This window comes from Cynocephalus volans, chromosome 14, assembly GCF_027409185.1.
Source record: "Cynocephalus volans isolate mCynVol1 chromosome 14, mCynVol1.pri, whole genome shotgun sequence".
Taxonomy (NCBI): Eukaryota; Metazoa; Chordata; class Mammalia; order Dermoptera; family Cynocephalidae; genus Cynocephalus; species Cynocephalus volans.
The window spans coordinates 59,783,832-59,807,844 of NC_084473.1; the positions used below are offsets into that span (position 1 = coordinate 59,783,832).

Genomic DNA, 24,013 nt, shown 5'->3' on the forward strand with positions numbered 1-24,013 from the left:
TCTGGAATGCCTTTCCCTTCAGTTTAACCAAATTTTACATGTCCTTGTAGGTCTAACTAAAATTGTAACTTCTCTGCAAAATTTTTCTTACTTATTTCCGATTACATTAATGTCTATGCTTTTTCTAAATTTCCACTATATTTTTACTTGGTATCATACAACTTAGCACTCATTGATGTCCTAGTGATTGCATGAGTCTATTTTCCTTGATTAGGTTATGCTGGGGACTTAGCCCATACCTTACACTTCCTTTGTGACTCCCGCATAAATATTATAAGATGGATTTTGTATAAATAAAATGCTATCACTAATAGCTGTAACTTAAAACCATGGTTTGTCTATTATTATTTTGCGAGGAAATAAAATTGATTTTCACACAATTCAATGAAAAGAAAGATCGGGTTCTACAATTAAGGAAGTTGTGATCAAATGAGTTCCATAAGGTCACAATTTATCCATGATAGGTTTGGAAAATAATTTGGATTTTTACAAAGACTGACAAATAATTCATTACAGGAATTTTTAAAAGGAAACTATCTTTTCTTGGCATTTTAAGATTGTGCCTGAAAATGTTATGGGCAGAAACAAACCAACCTTGAAAGGCAATTTTTATCCCAAATATATATATATATATAGGAAAGTCTTGATTTGTAAACTATTCTGAATTTACAAGTAAAAGGAATTATTTTTTAAATGGTACAATTTACAGGTCATTTGATCAACAACACTAACTAAGCTTTGGTAATGATGACAACCTATAAATTCTCATTATTTGACACAAGGAAAGATCCGAGTTCAGACTGCATCCTCTGAAAGCCTTCGTGTTGTAGTTGCTTCACTCATTTCTAAACAACTGGACCTTTTATAGAAATATGAATCCCTTAAAGAGATGGCAACTAAAATAAATTCCATAACTTACCATTTCTTGAGGGTAAAAGATTTTTATTAGTGAACAGTGGCCAAATTCAAAGACTAAGTACCCATATGTTAGCACCAAGATGCTGAGGAACTTTTCTCACTTGTTTTCTAAGAGTTATAGAACACTATGTTGTGGTGAACTTCTGCCATTTTAGGGCTAAATATATGGAGAAATCACTAGTAGCATTTAAGCATGTGTTATCTTTGGAAACACCACACCGTATGGGTGTACAAAAGGATGACCCTTGGGGAACCTGTTGAGGTGGTTTACTTATTTTATAACTAAGTACAATATAACAAAATTTAAATAAAATTCAACAAAAATTTAACAGAAAGAGTTAAAGGGATCCTTTCCTTTGGCTAAAAATTTAGCCTGAGCATCAAAATTTTAATTTATTGTGACATTAGAGAGATCTTTAGGAATAAAACACACACACATTTTTAGAAGACCTAGCTAACAGTCCTGTCTAGAAACTGAAGAAGTGGATGGATAATGTCAGGAGGTCTTTCAAAGGCCCTAAAGATGTAGGAACTGACCTAGACCTGTGAGCAGGGTTGAGGTGAAGTTATTTTGTTAAAATATATCACATCAACAAAGTGCTGGGAGTAAAAGGTCTATTTTAGAAATATCTTATCCATCACAGAATAAAGCACAAAATATGACAGAACATAAAAAGAGATAAGTCCTATTGGAAATGTTAAAAGCAGACTCATTGGTATACTAGCTTAAGTAGCCAGTATTGTCAGATTGCTGTAAATTACAAAAGTAATTTTGTATATATTCTATCATGAAAATTCCATTTCTGAGTTGAATTAATTCAATCGTAAGGGGCATCCTTCTCCAAATGCCCCCTGCCCCCACCACACACATAAACTTGCTATTAAATTAAAATGCAATAAAGTCTATCTAAAAAGGATTGTCTATCGGGATGCTCCACTGCATACTTTAAGATGCCTGACATGTTCCAACTTACCCTGCGTGATGGGTAAGGGTGGAGGCCATGAGACACACCTCTTACTACAGATGGCAGGCTTGGCCTCCAGTCAAATAATTTTGAGCCTGTTTGGAAGGTGAGTAATGGCATTAAGAACCATAAGCTTAAGTTTTATTAATATTGAAACTTTCTGGAGCATATTTTGTATTCAAATTTTAAAATATGATTAAAACTTAATTTAATGGAAACACACAGTGATTTTAAAATAATCCCATCCTTTTGAATAGTATCCTAAGGCAAATTTAAGAAGTATTATGGTTCTAAAAATATTAATTTAACCTTGTAAACAAAAAGTTTATGCCAGTTGGAAGTAACTTTTCTCCATGACTAAAGGCAGACCAGGTTAGATGAGCAATGAAGAAAAACTAAAACCCACTAAAATGATAGTCCATATTCAAATGGTAGATTAAGATATGTTTCTAACTACTATAAATTTCATGTAGATTTGCAGACAGAACCATGGGCCTAAACTGCAAACAAGAATGGTTAGATATAAAATAAGTCACACTGTAAACAAGAATTTAAATTGATTCAGGATATTTGATTCTATAAATCAGTTATAGTTATTCGTAGTACTGATGGAAATTCAACTCCATGGATGACTAATGATTAATCTTTTTATCACAAGCAAGTAATATTTTTCTAGGCAAATAGTATTTTTTAAGTTTATCTGCAAAGCTAAGGCATCTTGTACATTATTTTGTGACCAATGTATACTTGTTATGTCCCAAGTATGTTCTGAATCTAGGCTCATTCACTTTGTCTAGGCCCTAATAGTGCAGTCCAATAGAACTTTCTGCATTGTCCAGTATGATAGCATGTGTTTACTGAGCACTTAAAATGTGGGTACTGTAACTGAGGAACTGAATTTTAGATTTTATTTAATTATTCAAATAGCCACATATGACTAATGACTACCATATTAAACAGTACAGCTTAGAGAGATCAAAAAGTAAGACCAAATGTCTTGTTACATTAGGTCTAACTCTAGCTTGTTTGTTGATTTCCTAAAGCATGGTATTCACAAACTCTTACAAGAGTGGTTTGCCAGAAAACCTTTCGTCCTGTGGTTTCACTTCATTCAAAATATGATTAAATCTATGTCAGTAAACATCTAATACAACATTCAGACAAATCCCAACAAAAAATATCACCTGAAAAGATTTTTATTACTGTTTATAGTATGTCTACAATTACATTAATCAGTATGGTATACTGATTAATGAGGTAGCCTGGTGGCCTGTGTCAATCTGTCTAATGCTAGTTCTAGAATGACTAGAATTCAAACTATGAAATATCCACTCCTAAAAAGTTTTTGTCCATTACCTATCATAACACAAGAATACCAATTACTACATAGTTTTCAGCTCCAATGGTTAAACACTGCAAAAGCTTGTCAAACCATTTTACCTGACAGACATATTTGTTCTTCCATTTGCTCAGCACACACTGACTGTTTTGCATCAGCTCCTGAAGGACAACAGAAAAAGAGAGTGCAGTTGGCTATACATATTATCATTATCAGTTAAAGTGCTTCTGATTTGCAAGCATAAAAAGATCAGCATGCCACACAAAGATGCAACTGTTTTGGAACTCCTCACCGGACAAAAGCAAAGCTATCATCACCATGAGAGTTGATCCTTTATGAAAATTAAAGCTGTTGAAAGACGTTTTAAAACAGATTTGTTTGTTGCCATTTTTGAAACTTTTTGAAAGATACCTCCAGCTCTTTGAGTGAGTCTCGAAGTTTTTCTGGGCGTCTGTTTTTGAGAGTCCAAGGATAATCTCGTGCTGGCAAATAAAACATGTACTACAGTTAGTTAAACATGATTTAAAAAGGAAACTCTGCTTAGCAGTGTGTCTTAGGAAGATTAAAATAAAACACTTCCATAATTGAGAGGAAGTGGGCTTCATTTCTATCATCAAATGACAGCCTTTTGAAAGGCTCTGTCATAGGAACAGGATTTTTACCACAAAACAATCTCCCTAATCATAATTTTATGATGACAACCAACAAGGCTTAGAGAATCCCTGGGAAAGTTTGCTAGGCCTGTAAATCTAAAACTTGATTGTAAATGACCCATTCTTTACCATCAAAGTAACTTTTTCATGTAAATAATTAAATGTTCAATCTAAAAGAAATTCGAAATTCTGCAAGTGGCCTGCTCGGACCTGAAAATTCTCATGAGTCAATAAATATAGTGAAGAAAAATATAAAACACAAAAGTGATATACAAAAATTAAATTTAAAATTAAGACTCAAAGCATCACATATAAAATTAAGAAAAAAATCTGAGTTTTAACAAATTAGGTAGTAACAGGGCTCAATTTGCTTTTTTTTTTTTTTTTTTTTTTTTTTGGTGGCTGGCTGGTAAGGGGATCTGATCCCTTGACCTTGGTGTTATTAGCACTGTGCTCTAACAAACTGAGCTAACCACCAAGCCCTGTGTTCATTTTAAAATAATCCTCTCTAAAATCTACACCACAATTCAGTAATAATAAGCCTTTGTTTTATATATAAATTTAACTGAAAGATGAAATTATTTAGTAGAGTCACAATGTTAACCTAAGACAAAATAAAAATAGTTCTGTTTTTAAGGAATCAATAAAATGTTAAACACATTATATCTATTTCATCAGAAAAATGAATTGGGGCCGAGCCCGTGGCGCACTTGGTAGGGTGCTGCGCTGGGAGCGCAGCGATCCTCCCGCCGCGGGTTCGGATCCTATATAGGACTGACCGGTGCACTCACTGGCTGAGTGCCGGTCACAAAAAAAAAAAAAAAAAAAAAAAAAAAGAAAACTAAGAAAAATGAATTGATCTTTGAATTCTAATTAATAATTCTAAATAAGAGTTGTATGTATGTTTATGTATATGTGTGTTATGTGTGCATATACACATAATGTATATATTTATAGACATTTTAATTTGAGAGAATTGCTGTATATCTTATTTTAGTAAATAAATTTGGTTCTATAAACATAATTTTAATGTGTAGAGCACATGTACAAATTTTAAAATCTGTGTTGCAGCTACTAATACAGTATTTTCAAAAATTAAATGTAAGTTCGGCCATTTAAAACAAGAGAACAAGTGGAATTTTCAGATCCAGCTATATTCCAATTAAATCTTAAATTATATTTGTCATTAAGACAATATTACATTGTAGCCATGTTATATATTAATATGGTTAATATATATTAACATATTTATATATTTGAGAACAGAACAGAAAATAAAATGTTAACACTGATACAAATCTTATTTTCTCAAAATGATTAAAACATTAAACAATTTAGGCAAAGTATGAATAATAAAATGTTACCATTAGAATTTAAGCATAGTATGCTTATTTTAAATATATTAAATAATATAAATATAGTTCATGAAGAAAATTTATGTTTATGTAAGCATGTATCTACCAAAACTAGGTAGAGCAGAGATTTCAAAGGTCTAAATGAGAAAGGCCTAACAAATATAATTCCTACTCATATGTTTATGTACCTAAACAATGGAAATTTAATTATAAGAAATTTGGAGGTAATAATGTTTCCTATTTGTGCAGAAAGCAGAATATTTTGTAATACTAAACTTTCCAGGTTTATGATAATTCCAAAAATATATATATAAAGTAAGCTTACATTCTGCTAGCTTCTGCTTTTCTTCTGAGTTACCATGCTCTGCTGCTGATATTGTGGCAGAGGAGAGACGGAAAGAAGAAAAATAAAGGGAGTTTATTTTTAGTATAATACCTTGCATTTTAATATGTATATATATAATGTATTATTATACACATTATTGAGATTAATAAATTATATTAAACTTTAAAAAGGACAGTTGAAAAAAAGGTTATAATTTGGATATTTTCATTTCATAGAGATAATTCCTAAATTTGCAGTGGAAAGGCTTACACAGCACGACAGGTGTGTCAATATCCTGAGTTTCCAATCTCATCAGATAGGGAAGGGAACCGCGACCGAGCCCAGAACAGAAGCTGCTTCAGTCTGTCATCAGAACCACGAAGTCAGCCTATTAAACACCAAACTAAGAACACAGGACACTACACAATCCCTACTTCAACAGAGACCAAAACAGGAAGTAACTCTAGCTAGAAAGACCTTTTGGCCCATCATAAAACTTCTGGGATTAACAGGATTAATCAGATAAAGAAAATTGATCATTCACTCAGAAATGCCTATTTCAGATATCAGGTGAGGATCCAGGAGGCCAGCATCAGTGGGACCTATGTATTAACAATGCCCTCTACTGGGACACCAATAAATAAATGTGAATAGACTGTCCTGTTATCAGCCTGATCAGCAGTAAAATGAAAATTTTCATGTTCTTCTACAGCATTTTCTCAATATTTCTTTATTTTTTATAGAACAGATAGGTATCAACCTCAGCAATATTCTAAAGAACTGAGTTGATTTTTCTTAAAATTCTAGAATTTATCTGAAGCTCATAAAAACAGTATTTTTCATGGTTAGTATTTCACAGTTTAGAATATTTAGTTTACAAAAATTAGTTGAGTTTAAAAGGTACCTTACCTGGTGGATCATTCTTGTCATAATACCGATAGATGCCAATGTCTCTATCTATAGAAAAGAAGAAATAACATTAAATTATGGTAAAAAGTTCTGGAGAATAAGAAGCCAAACCATACTATATCAGGGGGAAGGGTGGGGAAGAAAGCAGAAACAGTCTCCTTATGTTACTAGAAATAAAATAGCTCAAAAGCATCTGGACATGGGTTTATCTATCCTAGGGATATGCAGGAACTGGAAAGTTTATCAATCTAATGAGAAAAGATTTACACAAAACTAGAATGACATGAGGAAAAGATTAGGAAAGAACTGAAACCAAAGAAGACCAAATTTTCTCTTTCACACTTCCTCTGATATTTTTCACAGGGCGCTACCAAAAGGAATTGACACTAAGCAATGCCAAATGAAATCAGTGGATGGAAGAAAATGCCCTGACTGTTGGATTCCAAGCTGTGGCTTTCTTTTCTCCAATTTAGCTCTAGTCTAAGTCCCATCCTAGGAGCTTGGGGGAAATTTGCAGGAAAGAAAGGGAAGATTAGAGGAAGATATGGATAAACTATTATCTGAAACTTGTTTGGATTCAAAAAGCCTTCCAAGCCCATTCTAATTCAGATGCTCTGCTGGGGCTATGTAAGAAGCAAAGCTAGGCTTTCCAGATGTTGAGACTGATTTAACCAAGGAATCTGTTCCCGAAATTTAAATACAGGGGAACAAAATAATTTTGTCCATTTTCTTCATATCTATGAATAATGAAATATTTCTTCCATTGAAGTAACATTTGTTTTCTTCATGCAAAATAATTCTCAGCTACTAACGTAAGGAAGATACAACTGTTTCTAAAGAAGTAGAAGTAGTACAGGCTGCCCCCTAGTGACTGACAGCTCCAAGTGTTCTCATACTGAATGATAAAACTTCAAAATGTATTACTGCTATAATTAACATTTCAAACATAGTATTTAAAAATAGTCAATCATGTATACTTATCAAGGCTCTATTTTATTCATCATGCCATTAATTGAGACATACAATGTTAAAGAATGCAGTTTATGTATACTAGTTAGATTGAAAATACCTAATAAGGATTGATTGGGAAAAGTCATGCGTAGGGCTTCTTGGGTACTGATGTTATTTCATTTCTTGAACGGGGGAGTGATTTTATGGGTGTTCATTTTTTGATAATTCATAGAATACTCTTATGATCTGTACACTTTTCAGTACATATGTTATACTTTAATAAAAAGGTTTTTTTTTTTTAAATCTAAGAACCACAAGCACTATGTACAGCCAATATCCTCTATTAAAATATTCCAGCCTATAATTATGCCCATCATATCATACATAGAAATATTTACCACAACTCTACGACAGAACTATAAAGATCATAAGGGACCCTGAATTCTGTGCACAAGTCTGACCTACTGCACCTGGTCCAGAATGGGAATGTCAAAACTGAAGCAGGACAAGGAAGGCATCCACATAAGGAGACCTGCCCCACAAGGGATGCCAGAGCTGGATGAGGAAGGTGTCTATGAAGGAGTCGTTCTGACATGGTATGTTAGAACTCCAGCAGGGTGAGAATGACATTCACACGGGGCAAGGGCCTCGTGTGGGGTATTAGAAGCTAAACAAGATGAGGAGGATAGTCCAACATGGTGTGACAAAATCCACACAGGATGAGCAGAGTATCCACACAGGAGAGGGAGTGGCCACAGAGATAGGAGATTGACTGTATGCAGGCTGGTTGATGAAGTAAAATGATAAATTAAAGATATTGGAGCCCCAGGTTTCCCATTGTCTGAGAAGAAAAGCACAAATATGAAAAGGGAGAAAATTAGAATAAACCCTGTGGTGGTAGATTAAAGTTGGAGGTACCAGTGTAAACTCATGGTTTTCAGTATATAGACAGATATAGAAGTGAATGTGGATGTAAATATGTGTGCATACATACATATTTACATTCCCTAAGCTCTCTCCACTGAGAGAACCTGGGAACTGCAATACTCCAACCGCAACGAGCGCACCTAAAGCAGACCTTGGCTTCTGGACAACCTTCTCCTTCTAAAAGGAACCACATTCCTTAGAGAATGGCTGATTCCAAGGCTGGGAAAAAGAAAGTACAATATGAGCTGTGAACACCTGTTGTGCCAGCAAGAACGGAAGTGCTCAAATATTGACAGGGACATGTCAAAAAGACACAGAAGCCAGATTGAAGGGGGTCCCTCTGGCTACACCAGGGACAATTTAAACATCAAAATAAATAATGAAAGTCATGGATTATAACCAATACATAAAATAGGAAACTTGAGTCCACAGAGATAAAATAAATATATTTAAAGTTTGATGAAGAATAAGATATTTATATAATTTCGAGGAACCTCCCTATAAAATACTTATTAATTACAAAGGAGAAAGTAACTTAGTATTGGAGAAGCCTAACAGACACCATCTTAATCAACTAATCATGAACATCACCAGGAAATTGTGTGCTACCTGATAGGATGCTTTGAGAACACAGCATTATTTCTGGGATATTCTCACCAAACATATATAACTTGAATCTAATTATGACATTATGACAAACTTCAAACATATCCAAATTTAGGGACATCCTACAAAACAACTGGCCTAAAATCTTCAAAAGTGTTAAGGTCATGAAAGGGGGACAGGGGGGACTGATAAAGGATCTGTTCCAGAATAAAAGAGGCAACTAAACACAATATGTGACTTTGGATAAGATCCCTTTGCTAGAAAAGGACACTGATGGGACAACTGGTGAACTGGTCAGTTTAGACTGAAGAACATCATTGCTAATTTCCTGATTTTGATGATTATATAGTGGTAGTGTAGGACAATATCCCTTTCACAGGAAATACACACAAATGTATTTGGAGGTGAAAAGGCATCAGGTCTGCAACTTAACTCTCAAATGGTTTAAGAAAAAAAATTCTCTCTACTGACAATTTTTCGGTAAGTCTGTGATTATTTCAAAAATTTAAATAATACTTTAAATGTCAAGTATAATAAGAGCATGTTAACAGGGTTAATTTAGTCTAGATGGCAAAGAAAGCTTCTCTAAGTGACTTGTTAAAGCTGAGCCCTAAAGAAGAAGTAGGATTTCATGTGGTTTCAAAGAGAAGAATGTTCCCAACAGAGAGAATGTATAGGCCCTGCTGAAGATCTGGCTAGTGCTGAAGACCACTACTTCCCCATTGGACCATTGTGTACCACTGTGGGATTCTTCTCTAAAAAAGGAGGAGCAGAGACAGAGGACTTTAGGGCAGACAGAGGGGCAAAGGAGTTTGCTGGGCATGTAATAGAAGAGTAGGGGTAAAAGGGAATCAAGACAGAAAAGATCAGATTTCCAACCGCAGGGCCCAAGCTGGGTAGGAAAAGTGAAGAGGAGCTTAATGGACTAGAAGAGTTATCAACGGATTAAAAGATTGTTGGTCTCAAAGAAGCATGAAACTTAGATATATGAAAATGAGGGAATGAAAAAGATTTAAAGAAATAGGCAATTATGATCAGAGAAGAAAATACTTCAATTAAAGATTCTCATCAATAGTGAATAAGCTCACTTTATGTGTTTTTGTTTTTGGTATTTTCTGAGAGAATTTCTTTCATGCTTTTGAGTTTAAAATTTTTTTCTGCTACATATTTTTAATTTGATAGATTAGTATAACTTCAAATGTTTTCTGAAGCTTCTGAATTTTGTTTCTTGCTTCACGGATTCAGTATCTTTCCTGCGGTCTCTGTTGCACTCCATCCCCGCCTTTCTACATTATCTCTGTTTCTTCAAAGATGCTTTTACCTATTTATTTCTTTTGTTTTCTCCCTGTTGAAGACATTCCTCAAATATCTGGTGATCCTTAGCTCTCTGTTCATATTTACAAGTGAGGCACTAGAAAGCTGATTGGAAGCTCTGTGTATATAAACAGGGCTTGCCAACTAGTGGGTTTCACTGATCAGCAGGGACCAGGGTATTTCACTGGAGGACCCCCTTTGAATGTTGATGCAGATAAGTCTTCTCTCTGGGGCCATTCAGTCACTCAAGAAGGAAATCCCTCAAGCTCCTTTGTACTTGAAACATGTACAACTAGGTATGATATTCTTAGAAGTGGGATTAAAAGGATCTCACTTTATGAGTGTGTAAGTTTCCATTTTATCTCTGTTTTCAGTTCAGATCTTTCTTCCACTGGCCCTGGTGTCCCCAAGTTTAGTGCCTCCCTAGTTAAATATTTCCACAGCATGAGAGGTATGTCACTACATCCTAGCAGACTTTCAAGTTCCTCTGTTGTCACCCTCATGCCACATCCCCACCATCTGCAACATCTGGCTCCTCAAATTTCTGCACTTTTCCAGAGTTTTGAAACACAAATTGGCTGTCATTGGAATTCTTCTCTGTAGGCAGCTGATATTCAGATTTTTCAGCTCTGCTAATTCTTGCAGCCCTTCCATCTTTCAAAAATTGTCCAATTGCAGTTGTCCCTGCTCCTATTCTCTTAGTCCTTGTGGGTTTATGCCTTCTTTATTTTCATTAATTTACTCTTACTTTAGAAGAGTTTTGGGAGGAAGCAAATGTGTGTTAAATCTACTTTGTTTAACTGGAAGTTCTACCCTTATACATTTTAAGGAAGATAAACCATGAAAATATGACATTCAACTGTAATTGTATATTTGATATAAAGAAAGAATAGTTTGCAAGGTAAATTACTGTCTTAGTAATGATGCTAGAGGCATATAAATAACCTGGTGGGGAGGGGGAGAAGACACGACAATTAAATTCCCTGAAGTTGATACAACAAGCAAACAGATAGGAGGCTGTTGGGAGGGAGGGGGGTGAGGGAGGAGGGAGGGGGGTGAGGGAGGAGGGAGGGGGGTGAGGGAGGAGGGAGGGGGTGAGGGAGGAGGGAGGGGGTGAGGGAGGAGGGAGGGGGTGAGGGAGGAGGGAGGGAGGTTTTGGTAATGGGCCACAATAATCAACCACATTGTATATTGACAAAATAAAATAAAATAAAATAAATAGAAATGCCTTTACCATTAGCTAGGCTGTAAATATTTATAAATATAAATCAGTTATTGTAAACAATCTCAGGAATATATTGAACATGTATCTTAAGAGGAAACAAATATTAAGCTGATAAAATTAATTTCCACAACGGAAAAATCTAACTTAATAAGAGTAATTAAGAGGAACTATTTTCTATTAAACAATTTTTCATTAAGTATAAAGAGAAGAATGTAACTCCAGCTGGAGAATATAGGCTCTAACCTTTGCTAGTATTTATTTATAATGGTGTAACATATTTGAAAAATATTAAAATTAATCCAGAGCTCATTTACCCCCAATATGCAAGGTATTCTTCAAAGACCACAGGTGCAGTTCAGTCAAGCAGAAAGACATCTGATGGCAGAAGGAATCTCTATCCTGTTTAAAAATAATTAAGAAGAGGTGCCAATTAATTATCTTCTATTGCCAATAAAATTAAAATCTACTGATATTTGAGGTATGGTCCATTAGAATAAATCACATATCCTTGGTGAGCCATCCAGAAATAAACTCTAGAAAAAGGAAAAATACACTTCTTTTCCTGGATTTAGTATGTCATCACATTGAGAAATGTGGTAAGAAGAATATATATATTTGGGTTTTAAATAGCATATGTTTGGTTAAGGCTCTGGATATATTTAGAATTATTTAATATTTAAGCATTTTTTTAGAGTTTATTTTTAAGGAAAGGAAACATCTGTTAGGTATTAAGTTCAAGCACATTTTGTGGTACATTTTTAATATATAAAGCAAATATTTACAATCTCCCACATACAAACAGGCTAATTAAAATGGAATTTGCAAGGTAAATGGTATATAGTTACTATTAAAAGAAATACAACTCCTTAAAAGTAAACCATGTGAAACCTCATTAGCATTCAGATTAGTTTGTTAACCTGCATGTCATGATGGATCCAGATGTTCTATTCTAACTGAATTTTTAAAAAATACCAAGATAGTAAAAATGAACATCCTATATTTTCTCCCATTTTAATAGCCAGAGCTACTAATGAACTCTATTGATACCTTTTTTTTTTTTTTTATCAAGTAGAAACTCATCACTTTGGACTGATTGAAAGAAGGCCAGTCTAAATCAGAAAAAAAGTCAACATCTAACAAATATTTGCAAGGAATTTATATAACTTTCAAATGTTTGCTTAGAAATACATATACTATATGTATAGTATACTGTACATTAGAAATGCATACAGTAATTTAAACTACGGACATTTTCTTTATAGAAATAAAAAAAAATACTCTTTCCAATAAACTTCTGAATAACAAAAGAAGTTTGAAAAATATTTTTAGACATCTTTTAATGGAGGAAAAAGCCCTCACTTCTTTAATATTATGAGTGACTAAAAATATTTCCCATACTATACAAATAGGTGATAGTCTACAATACTTTTAGACATAGTACAAACTTCCTAGGCCCTTCCTTCACCTTTACATCTGACCTCAATGCACTTACAATCACTGAGAAACTGATGCATGCTCAACTGACAGAGACACAGTGTGCTAAGAATTGAAACTGCTATGCTGATATTTCACTCTGCCGAGTCCGATCCTACCTGAACAACAGGGCTGTGAGAAAGCTACAGAGAAATCATGAGATGTTAACGGGTCCTCATAGGATTTCACCAGTGAGAAGGAGAAAAAAAGAAGAGGAGGAGGAAGAGAAAACAGACAACACTTACTAAACATTTACTTGTTCTAAACATTTTATATGTGTTAACTCATTTAATCCTCACAGCTACACTTCAAGGTAGTACCATCATTACTCCTATAACGAGGAAACTGAGGCACAGAGAGGTCACATAGCCAGCAGGTAGTGGAGTTAGGCTTTGAATCGAAACAGCCTAGCTCTAGAGTCTGTGCTCACAACCATAGTGCTCTACTGCACTGGAGTATGCAGAGGTGTGGGAAGGAGTATACACAGTAGTTTGAGTAAAAGGATGGCATGTCCCTAGAATGGCAATAGATTAAGGTGCATGGTAGTAAGAGATAGAAAGATGAAGTTGAAAAGTGTAAGAAGGAAACAGGCTATAATTATAATAGTAAATTTTGGACTGATCTGAATTTACTCTCTTTCTTGCATTAAAATGCCTTAAAAGGTAAGAGATGAAACGATGGACCCCTTGATTCCCACGAACCCACCCCACATCCCCCAAGATCTGCCCTGCTGTAACCAGATGCTGGCTGCCATTGTATATAGGTATGAAGTAGGAGAGCTAGTGGGCTGCATCACTATGAGAGAAGATGCAGTTCATTATCAGCAGGCAGTAGAGATAAAGGGATATTAAACTAATAATGAATTTTTCAATTCAACTGAGCATTACCTTTCAGAATTGCCACCTTGAAAGTGACTCTATTAAGGATGCCATTTCTTAAAATATTTCCAAAGCAGTATTCTTTAGAATGCTTTCAATTAGTTTTATGAGGCTTATTTCAGAATTACCACTTTATAGTTACACTTTTTTTAAACTGAAATACTGTTAGCATAAGTAAACTGCACCCATCTCATTTGGATGGGTGAGGTCTGGAATGTTTGTTTAAAATAAATCAGTTAGTGAATTAAATAAATATTTACCTTGCATCTATTTAGCTTAGTGTGGATTCTAGAATCTGACTGCCTGTTTTCTAATTCTGACTTCTTAGCATACTAGCTAACTTGGACAAATTACCTAAATTCTCTATTTCTAAGCTCACCCAGCTATAAAATGGATGTAATAAAGTACCTACATCAGAAATATTTTGAGTACCTTTACTCAATTATCTTACCATTGTTGTTGTTGCTGTTGCTGCTCTATATGTCTATCTCTATGCAAATTTATATGCAAAAAAAAAGAAGTAAAAAATATGATCTCTGACCTTATGTAGTAATTACACAGTGTGAAATCAATGAATAAGTACTAGGTACAATCAGTGGTTATGAAGTAAAAAAAATCCGTATGTGGAAAAGTTTCTATACAAGGAAGGTATCTGAATTAGGTCATGCAAACAGGGTAATATTTCATCGCAAATAAAGAAGAAAAAATGTGATGGAACAGATGCTTACTTCCTTTAATATTAAGCATCAAAAGTCACCAACTTCTAGACTACACTAGAAAATGTAAAATCACATTCCTCAACTTAGGGTTTATTCAGATACCAATAATTATAATTTATGATAATTTGGGCAAAGACAAGGCTGAAGTTTAGCTGTTTGTAGCTACATAATTTATCATGTAAATTAAATATAGGTAGAATTTTATAGATGAAACTAAAAGGGCTGCATCTTTACTCACATATCAAAAGAGGACAACACTTGAAAATATATTTTTCAGTTTAAGTCAATTCAATAATAAATAAGTTGTCAAAACTTTCTTCTGATAATAGAAATGGAGAGTGGAGTGTTTTCTTTATAATCCACATTGGCTATTTCTAAGAGGCAGAAATGGCTTTAACTTGAAAAACCAATAGGTTCACTTCCTATATCTTTACTAAGTTTGAAAGTCCTAAACTTCTCAGAAATTACAGTGTTTGGGGGAGAATAAGCAAAATGAGCTTGTGGAGAGCTTTGAATGCCAAGAGTAAAGCTGTTAATCCTCTCCATTTGGACACAGGGGAGAGTCCTGTAGAGTCTATGACCTGGATTTGTCTTCCAGTTCAGCACCCAAGGATTTTTATCTAGTAACAATGGGAGTAGAAGGACTAAGTAAAATGTACAAGCTATTTCTCAAAACAAAATGTTCTGATCTACAAACAACACTGCTCTAGTTTCCCATTAAAAAGCTCAGGACAAAAGGGGGAAAGAGACATTCTCTTCCTGCTTCATAAAGGGCCCTTTTGTGGCCCCACAGGGAATATATGGTATAAGGTGGACAAGTGGCTAAAGGGGGTTGTCGGTGTTTCCCAGCAGAAAGTAAGGACTGGTAGCCCTGTAGATTAATGTACTCAGTGAGAGCAGTGGGATCCAGAGAAAACAGGATCTGTACTCAGCAAAAGTAGACATGACTGCTAAGGAGTGGTCTGTACCACCTGAAGAAATGGCAACAATAATCTGCTGATGGAGTAGGTCTAGCAAGCAGTGGGTGCGGCAGATGAGAAGGAAATAGCCAACGTCCATTAGTAAACCACTGGGCTTATTTATGAATACATGTCACAACTCCTGCAGACTCCCCACAATATATGTAATTAAGGGAGAGGCTTTGCAAAAGGTCATGCATTAGCAGGGGGTCAAAAGATAGTCAAATACAGGTTATTCATCCTTCTTTTTTCCTGAATACCAAATACCTGCCAGGAAGGACATGTAAGATTAAAGAGAATGGAGTAAATAAGACAAATTTGTAAAAGTCTATAATAATAATTAGGTCGGCCTGGTGGGAGGGTACCAAACAATATCCTTTTTAGTCCTCATGATGTCTTGCCATCTTTATTCACTGGGCAGGTTTTCTGAAATATGCAAGTTTTTAAAAGACCTTTAAACATCTTGCATCTTACCCAAGAATGCCACCTGCTAAAAAGAATGCTGATAATTTCCTGGTTTGAAAAATCTGCCTGGAGGAAGTAGACAAGACTGAACTTGTATTATTCAAATACAGTATTAGGGCATAAATAGTTGTTTTGAAAGAAAGAAGAAAAGAATTTCAGAAGAATGCTGGATTCTGCATTTTGGGAAAAGGTGTGGGCAGGGATTAAAAAGGTGGTGAAATAGGGGATACCTATCAAAGTAAGCTGAAAAAGGCTGCCTCACTCAGTGCTCTTGTGTATTTCCCTGGAGGATAAAACCCAATGCACCTAATGTAAAACAAAACTCCCTGTACAGGGGGTAAATGAATGAAGGAATGAACGAATAAAAAATACTGCAAATTGTCATATTAATGAATATTGAATAGAAAAAAGAATTATGTAAATGAAAAGAACAGCAGAATGAAAAACCTAAACAAAAATTCTTCCATAACTTAATTTTTCATTTATTTTTAAATATTTTTTTAACTTTTAGTTTTCTATTTACTTTAATTATATAAGGTAATGACAATCTCAGATGTCTCAGAAGGCCATTCAGAATCCAAACTTCCAGTCTCCATGACAGAATAAACAGCATGATTTAAATTGAGCTTGACCTAAATTTAGGATGATCGTTCCCTTGTATGGAAAAGAATCTATGATAGCCCAATTTTGAGGACAGAGAGATGAGAGGATCCTAGAAAGTCCCTTTTTACTTTCAACTTACACCCTCAAACAGTTCCAATGTTTAAAGCCTCACCTCTAATTTGGGTTACATCACAGTAAATTAATACTTATTTACCTTAAGAATAATTTTTACTATATAGCCTAAATTTTGAGAAAGTAACATGCAAAACAGAAAAAGCTTCACTAATATACTGTTGATAATCTTCTTTTGAAACATAAAAACTGTGTTTTAGAAGTAAAGATTACTTGCCACTAAATAAATCTACAAAATACTTGTCTTCTGCCAGGGTAAAGTATACAGTTCCCTGGTTTCTGAAGTCAACTACTTTGACTGCTATGGGAAGGACAGGAAGCTTGAGGGGAAATAAAACCCTACTGATAGCAAAGAAAGAATTATGAAAGAAAACATTGCTATAGTTATAACAAAGATAAATGATACTACAATGCCTACAAGACACTTAAAATGTACGTGTAGTAGGAAAATACCACAAAGAGCCTAAGGGAATCTTTCTCGGGCATAAATTTGGAACATATATTTGCTACTTATTACCGATGGATTTTCTGAGGAATATCTGTTTATTAATTCAAAATGCACAAAAATAAAGACAACTAAACAGTGTGAATTTAAGATAAACCACTGGATAGTTATATTAGGTTCTCTAGTCATGATTAGATAATTTTTAAATTACATAAAATTCAGTGTATTGCCCCATTAGCTCTTGTCTAACGTTATCAACATAGTATTATATTAATACCTGTTAAGCATATTCATGAACATATTTAATCAATGGCATGTTACCAAAAATATTCAATACTAAACCAAACAATTAAGCAACGATAAAGTTGGTGTAGAAGGGCAGAGGAGTCTCAAAATAGGGAACCCTCAAGCTTAGATTGAACCTATGTACCAAAAAACTGTAGTAGTAGGAACACTGGCTCATTTGTACTTCACAGAGCCTTATGATATCTAAATACTAATTAAATATCACAAACACTTTGAGCATCTTATGTGTATGACATTTTATTGTGTTACAGATACAAAGATCTATAAAACAGGGTATCTACTATCAAATAGCTTATAATTCAGTGTAGCAGGTAAAATAACTGGAAAAACAACAATATGAAGTTTGTGGTTAATGCTAATTTAGTGACATAAACGAAGATCTATGGGTGTTCATTAGATGTTCTAGTATGATAAAGAAATAATCGTATAAAGTAGAGGGCATTTGAGAATTGTGAGATTTTGCTAGAGGGAGACAGATAAAAAGGAAGAAACGATACACAAAACCATAAACTAGAAAGATGTAGGGCTTATTTAAGAAATAATAAGCAATCTGGTTTGGTCCAAGGTAAGAGAGATAAATCAGGGCCATATTAAAGAAGTTTTTGAATGCCACACTTAGGAATTAGGGCTTTATATTTGCTAGGTAGCTAATGAGGAATAATGAAAATTTTCTGATCTGAGGAGTTATTTTAGACAGAGTAATCAACAGACCAGAACTAGCTGAGTGAAACATTGGAGGAGCGAAGGAAGATTTGATACAAGTAACCTATTAGGAAGGTAATTAATGTAACCAATAACATTAATATTCACTATTGAAAAGGAATAGCATATAGATACTGATGAATTACAGAAGTGAGGGAAAAGGAAGATTCTGGAGTGACCACCATAGGATAGGGATCTGGTTACTACACAGATAGGGACCCTTCTCTTGAACATGGTTCCACTGAGCAGGCATGACTCCATCTTCATGTGGCCAGTAACAGGGTACCAGCTGTTCACAATGACTGCCTCAACTACTCAACCCACACATATCAATATTCCAAGTTACTGACCGGGCTACTTGGTCTGTTACACTTTTGCCTGGCCCCTCAGTTTGTAACTCTGGTTCTTCCTCTCTTTAGACTGTGATTCAGCTTATTCACCCTGTGGAAAGACCCACAAATACCATTGCTCTTGGCTACTACTTGGTTTCCAGGACCCCTTAACCCAGACTTGTTCCCACCTGGTTTATCCTAGTTTCAAAGACAGGACTTGGATTGAAATATACATCGAAACAGGTTAGTCTAGAAGAGGAGCGAGTATTGCTAATGTTAATAGGTTGAATTTTATTTTATTTTATTATTTTTTTTAATTTTTATTTTTTTGTCTTTTTTGTGACCGGTAAGGGGATCGCAACCCTTGGCTTGGTGTTGCCCGCACCACGCTCAGCCAGTGAGCGCACTGGCCATCCCTATATAGGATCCGAACCCGCGGCGCTGGGCGCTCCCAGCGCCGCACTGGCCCGAGTGAGCCACAGGGTCGACCCAATTGAGGTTGAATTTTAGACGCCGTAGGAGTTTAAGGTACAAGGGAGTCATCTGGGTAGATAGATACATCTAGACGGTAGCTAGAATTACAAAAAAGGGGACTGGACTATATAAAAACTACTTTGGAATTTTCTAAATGGAAAGGAAAGCAAAAGTCACTGAATGAGATCCCACAAGAAAATGTCAAGGATATCAAGGATAGAGATTTTGGTAATTCTCCAACAAGAAGACAATGAAAAAGCCAAAGATAATACAGTGTCAGGAAAGCCACAGAAGAGAAAATGGTGTGTGTGTGTGTGTGTGTGTGTGTGTGTGTGTGTGTGTGTGTGTGTGTGTGTGTGTGTGTGTGTGTGTGTGTGTGTGTGTGTGTGTGTGTGTGTGTGTGTTTAAGTGATTATATAGTGATCAAACTTGTTGGTTTTGAATTTTAATGTAGAGATGACCTCAATATGGTTTAATGAGAAGTAAAGTTTTATCAAAGACATGGAGATTAAGTCTGTTAAAGGTGTGGTTCTACTGTTCTGAACGCTGGGCTCTAAGCCAAAAAATGCCTTCATTCTAATCCTGCTATGACAAACTTACCCCAAATCATTTAACCTTTCTGCCTCAATTTCCCCGTCTGCAAAAATAGGGATAATGATATTGACCTACATTTATAAAGGTGTTGTAAGAATTAATTAAAGTTCTATAATACTTTGAAGATGAAAAGTGCTGAGCATTATTACTGGGTATTGCATAACTAATTGTCTATAATACTTAAAATTTTATCCTTTAATTTTATTCAAACAGCAGTTATCAAATAAACGTTCTAGCTCCCTTAATGACATTTACTTTCTAATGTTATTAAATTATTATTTAAAATTTATCTAGATCTTTTCTATATTATAAATATTATCTCATAGCATATAAAGTTCTATATCAGTTCAGAAGTCTAGAACACCTTTTCAACCTAAAGTGTAAATATTCAGGACAAATTTATTTGATAATGAGCATCCAAATATTCAACAAATGCCAAAATGTAATACTTTTAATTATGAAATTTTATATTTAACACATAATACTATGCAATTAAATAGTAGAAATGCAAAATGCACAAAACACATGTTAAAAACACTACCATGTCTTTATTTTAAAAACAAGCTTTCAAACCTAAAAGTGTACAAAAAAGAGAGGGAGAAACTTTAAATCCATTAGACTCTGTCTGGTATTTTGTTTCTTCCTGGGTTTTAAAATTACAATTGTAATGCATACTTATTGTTGACAGACATGTAAACAATACGGGGGTATTAGATGTAAAAATGAACATGTTCCCCTCCCACTGCCTTCCCCACGCTGAAGGGAGCCACTGCACAGTGTGGCATCTGGCCTTCCAGACTTCTCCTTGTATTTACAATATTTCCACATCTATACTGACTTGTTTTGTATTTTTGTAAAGATAGTATTTTACTATACATACAACTCGGTTTTTTTCACAATGCAGCATATTGTTAGCATACACAGATCCACCTCATTGTTTTTTATCAGCAGCAAGATGTTCCACTGAATAATGCTCATAATTATCTCAATCATTCTCTTAATAAACAATAATCTGTTTCTAGTTTTTGCCTTACAAATAATACTACCATGAAAATATACATGCACATTGTATGTTTTGATAGGTACTGACAAATTTGCCTCCAAAATGATTGTACCTATTTACCTTTCCACCCGTAACATAACTGCCCTTTTCCCTATATCCTTAATAGCATGGAGCATTATCAGTTTTACATTTCACTTAACACCAAGGTCAAGGGTTCAGATCCCCATGCTGGCCAGCTGCCAAAAATTTAATTAATCAATTAATTGTTGCCAATCTGGTAGACGAAAAATGAATTCTTGTAATTTTTTGTTCCATTTTTCTATTAATTAATGAGATCAAACATCTTTTCATGTATTTTTAAAACAATTTTGTTTCCTCCATGAATTACCCGTTCCTATCTTTTGCCCCTCTTTCTAAGTTCTTTATTCCTTTGTGTACTGATAACATTAATCCTTTATTATATACATTAAACCTATTCGGTCATTTCAAAAATTTATTAGCCTGATGTATGAAGAAAATAAGAGAATAAAGAATACATATTTAAAACAAAAACTGTATATAACATAACAGAAAGCTCTTTGAACTCAATTCAGCTAGTGCTGCGCAAAGTGCCAAAGAGACCTAGGCCCCATGGCCAAAGGGTAGTTCTTCACAGCTGCTAATTATTGGCCAGATGATGCTATTGTGGATGAAGCAAAAGGGCACAGATTTCTACGTTCCAAGAGAACCCCTGCATCATTCCTACTAAAAGAGGTTAGAAGAAATTTTATGCCTAGAGAGAAAAGTAGGAATCCTTTTTTCAAGTGTCTTGAAATAAATTGTGGCAAAAATCTTTATAAATCTCTTGTTGTACTTAAGTTTAGAAAATATTTCTCTAGGGCATTGTTCAGACTGTTTAATTCACTTAGTTAAATAGATCTTGTCAATTTAACATTTCCGTATTGTAAGCAGTTTTGACATTTAGACCATTTATCAATGGCTTCTTCAATTGTGGCCTGCTTCCTCCTCTTCTTTCTACTCATTACATGCAACAAATTAAATTTCACTAATATTTAAAGATCAGTGCTGACCTTTGCACAGCCACTTACTAGGTTCCTATTAATACAAACATCTTGTTTGCTGATGCTCACTTTAAATATTTTGCTGCACATGATTTTCCACTATTCCGAAGAGAATTGTATCTACTTGAAGTGCATTTTTTCCATGACCTGGCAAAATAATTGTAATAGCTTATATCCGGCACTTTAGGGGGAAAAAACTATGCTTGCATAACCAAGTAATAATAACAATACTAACAATAATCTTCCCTTACCACTAACCCTAACACAGGTACCTTTCCAAACTTGAAAAATATGAATTTAATTCTTTTTAGGATGTACCTCAATCACAACAATAAAAAGATAAGGAAAACAGAAAAGTTGGCAATGTGATAATAATAATTAATTCTAGATTATAACTCTATAAATATAACTTCAAGTTACACTTCAACAGATAGAAAAATGAGACTTTGAAGAGAAAATAAATTTAATTCCAAAAATAATTTCTAAATAGCTGAATTAAAGACAAGAGAACACTGAAATGCTCTTATCTAAACCAATGCATAAATACTAAAATAATTTGTCAAGTTAGACTTACTGTTTTAAAAAGCATATAAATCAAAGATTGTTGTGAAGTGAGCAAGAATTAAAAAAGAAAAAAAGACAGAAATGCTTTCTCTTACGAATAGGAAAGACAATGAAAAATTTTGAAGTGGCCCGCAGCTATACCACCTCAACCTTGTCAGATTTCACTTGTCAACACTTTGATGACAGATTACCACCCCCTCCTCTAAAAAACAAACCCTAGTAACTGTTGAAAGAAATGGCTTCTTATAAAAAGTGGAATATCTCATGCAACTTGATAGTTGTATACCTTAAAATCTTTCTTTACCTAAAGAGACCTGAAAACCTTTTTTCTGTGGCTTCTATCGAAACTTAGAAGGTAAAGAACCCTCCTAAATTGGGAACTTAAGGGAAGATAACATGTTTAAATACCCACTAAATATATACTTTATATTCATATTTAATTTAATCCTCACAGAAACCCTCAAATTATGTACTAAATTGGGTGTGTGATATGTATTGTGTGTGTGTGTGCACAAAAGCATTTTTCCAGGCAGGGAATGGCAGTTTTGCTAAGGATTCCATTTGCCTCCTCTCCCACCAAATCAATTCTGACAGACCCCAAACCCCTTAAATTAGAAATATGGAAACTGAGGTCTAGGGAAGTAAAGTAATTTGCACAAGTTCAATCACCCTGTTAGGGGAACAATTAGGACCAGAATTCCTGTCCACAGATTATCTGTGCAATTGTAACAGCCTGAACAGAAGTGACTCCATTTTGCTAAACCTTTGAATTTAAAAACTTGTTCTCTCCTGTAACCCAAACCACATAGCCTGCAGCTAATCACCAAAACACAATGACTCTTGCTCTCACGTTGTATAAAAATAATTAGAGGGAAAATTCTTAACCCAGATGGCCATTCTTTACTAGCTTACTAAACTGATTTTATTTGAGAATAACAGGAACTGAGTCCATAGAGAAACAAGTATGATGCTGGTCAACTCCCACCCGGGAAGTTCCTTGACAATTACCAGAAACACTGATGCATGTCTGCATGTCCCTGCTTGGTCACCATTAATCAACTTTCCATCCCAGACCCCCTATAAAATCCTTTGACAAACCTGGGAGAGATGGAGATGGTCTTTGAGATATAAGTCCACCATTTCCCCAGGCTGCCAGCTTCCTGATTAGAGGCTACGTTTCCTTACACCAACACTTGTCTCTCAATTATTGGCTATTGAGCAGCAAGCAAACCGATCTTTGGGGTTTCAGCAATACAACGCTCCTTCTAGTATACCTCACTCTACCTAAACACTGTGCTAAATAGAGCCTTTTGACACCTGAGACAGGCATCAGTTTAGACTTATATAATTAACTCCTGGCAAAAGTTATCAATGGAACCTATTTTCTGACTAACTTTTATTTTAATTTATTTTGCTCAGAAAGCCCTTGGAAAAATTACTTGAATGACTACTTAAGGACTATTTTTAATTAGTATATCAATAGTGTGTAAGTAAATTGATGTACCTAAAATACCTGATCAAAATTAGTATTTCTTAGGCACAATAGAATCTTCCCACTATTTGCTTAGAAAATTTCACAGGTGACCTAAAAATAAGCTCTAATATCAGGTATTAATGTTCTATGGCTAATTAGAAAACAAATTAATGTCCTCCATGTAAGTTATTATATCAGAGAAGCTTTATTTCTATTTTGACTACTCTTATTTGGTAGTGGCTCCTATTAAGTTCTCAGCCCTTCAGTCACTACGGAAACTTTTTTTTTTTAATGTTCTCTTGAGCATCATCTATTTTAGGTTTCATTTAAAAATATTTGTTT

At 34.6% G+C, this 24,013-nt stretch overlaps 1 protein-coding gene across 1 annotated transcript in view; it reads right to left on the reverse strand.

The window, feature by feature from the left end:
- WDPCP (WD repeat containing planar cell polarity effector) overlaps nt 1–12,410 on the reverse strand; it is a 300,778-nt gene extending 288,368 nt beyond the window's left edge. The window contains exons 1-6 of the mRNA XM_063077774.1: nt 12,405–12,410; nt 11,802–11,886; nt 6,465–6,512; nt 5,556–5,600; nt 3,634–3,704; nt 3,324–3,383 (exon numbers count right to left, since the gene is read on the reverse strand). Of these exons, the coding sequence (XP_062933844.1) occupies nt 3,324–3,383; nt 3,634–3,704; nt 5,556–5,600; nt 6,465–6,512; nt 11,802–11,886; nt 12,405–12,410 (315 nt within the window). The remainder of the gene's footprint in view (nt 1–3,323; nt 3,384–3,633; nt 3,705–5,555; nt 5,601–6,464; nt 6,513–11,801; nt 11,887–12,404) is intronic.
- Nucleotides 12,411–24,013: the final 11,603 nt, after the last annotated feature.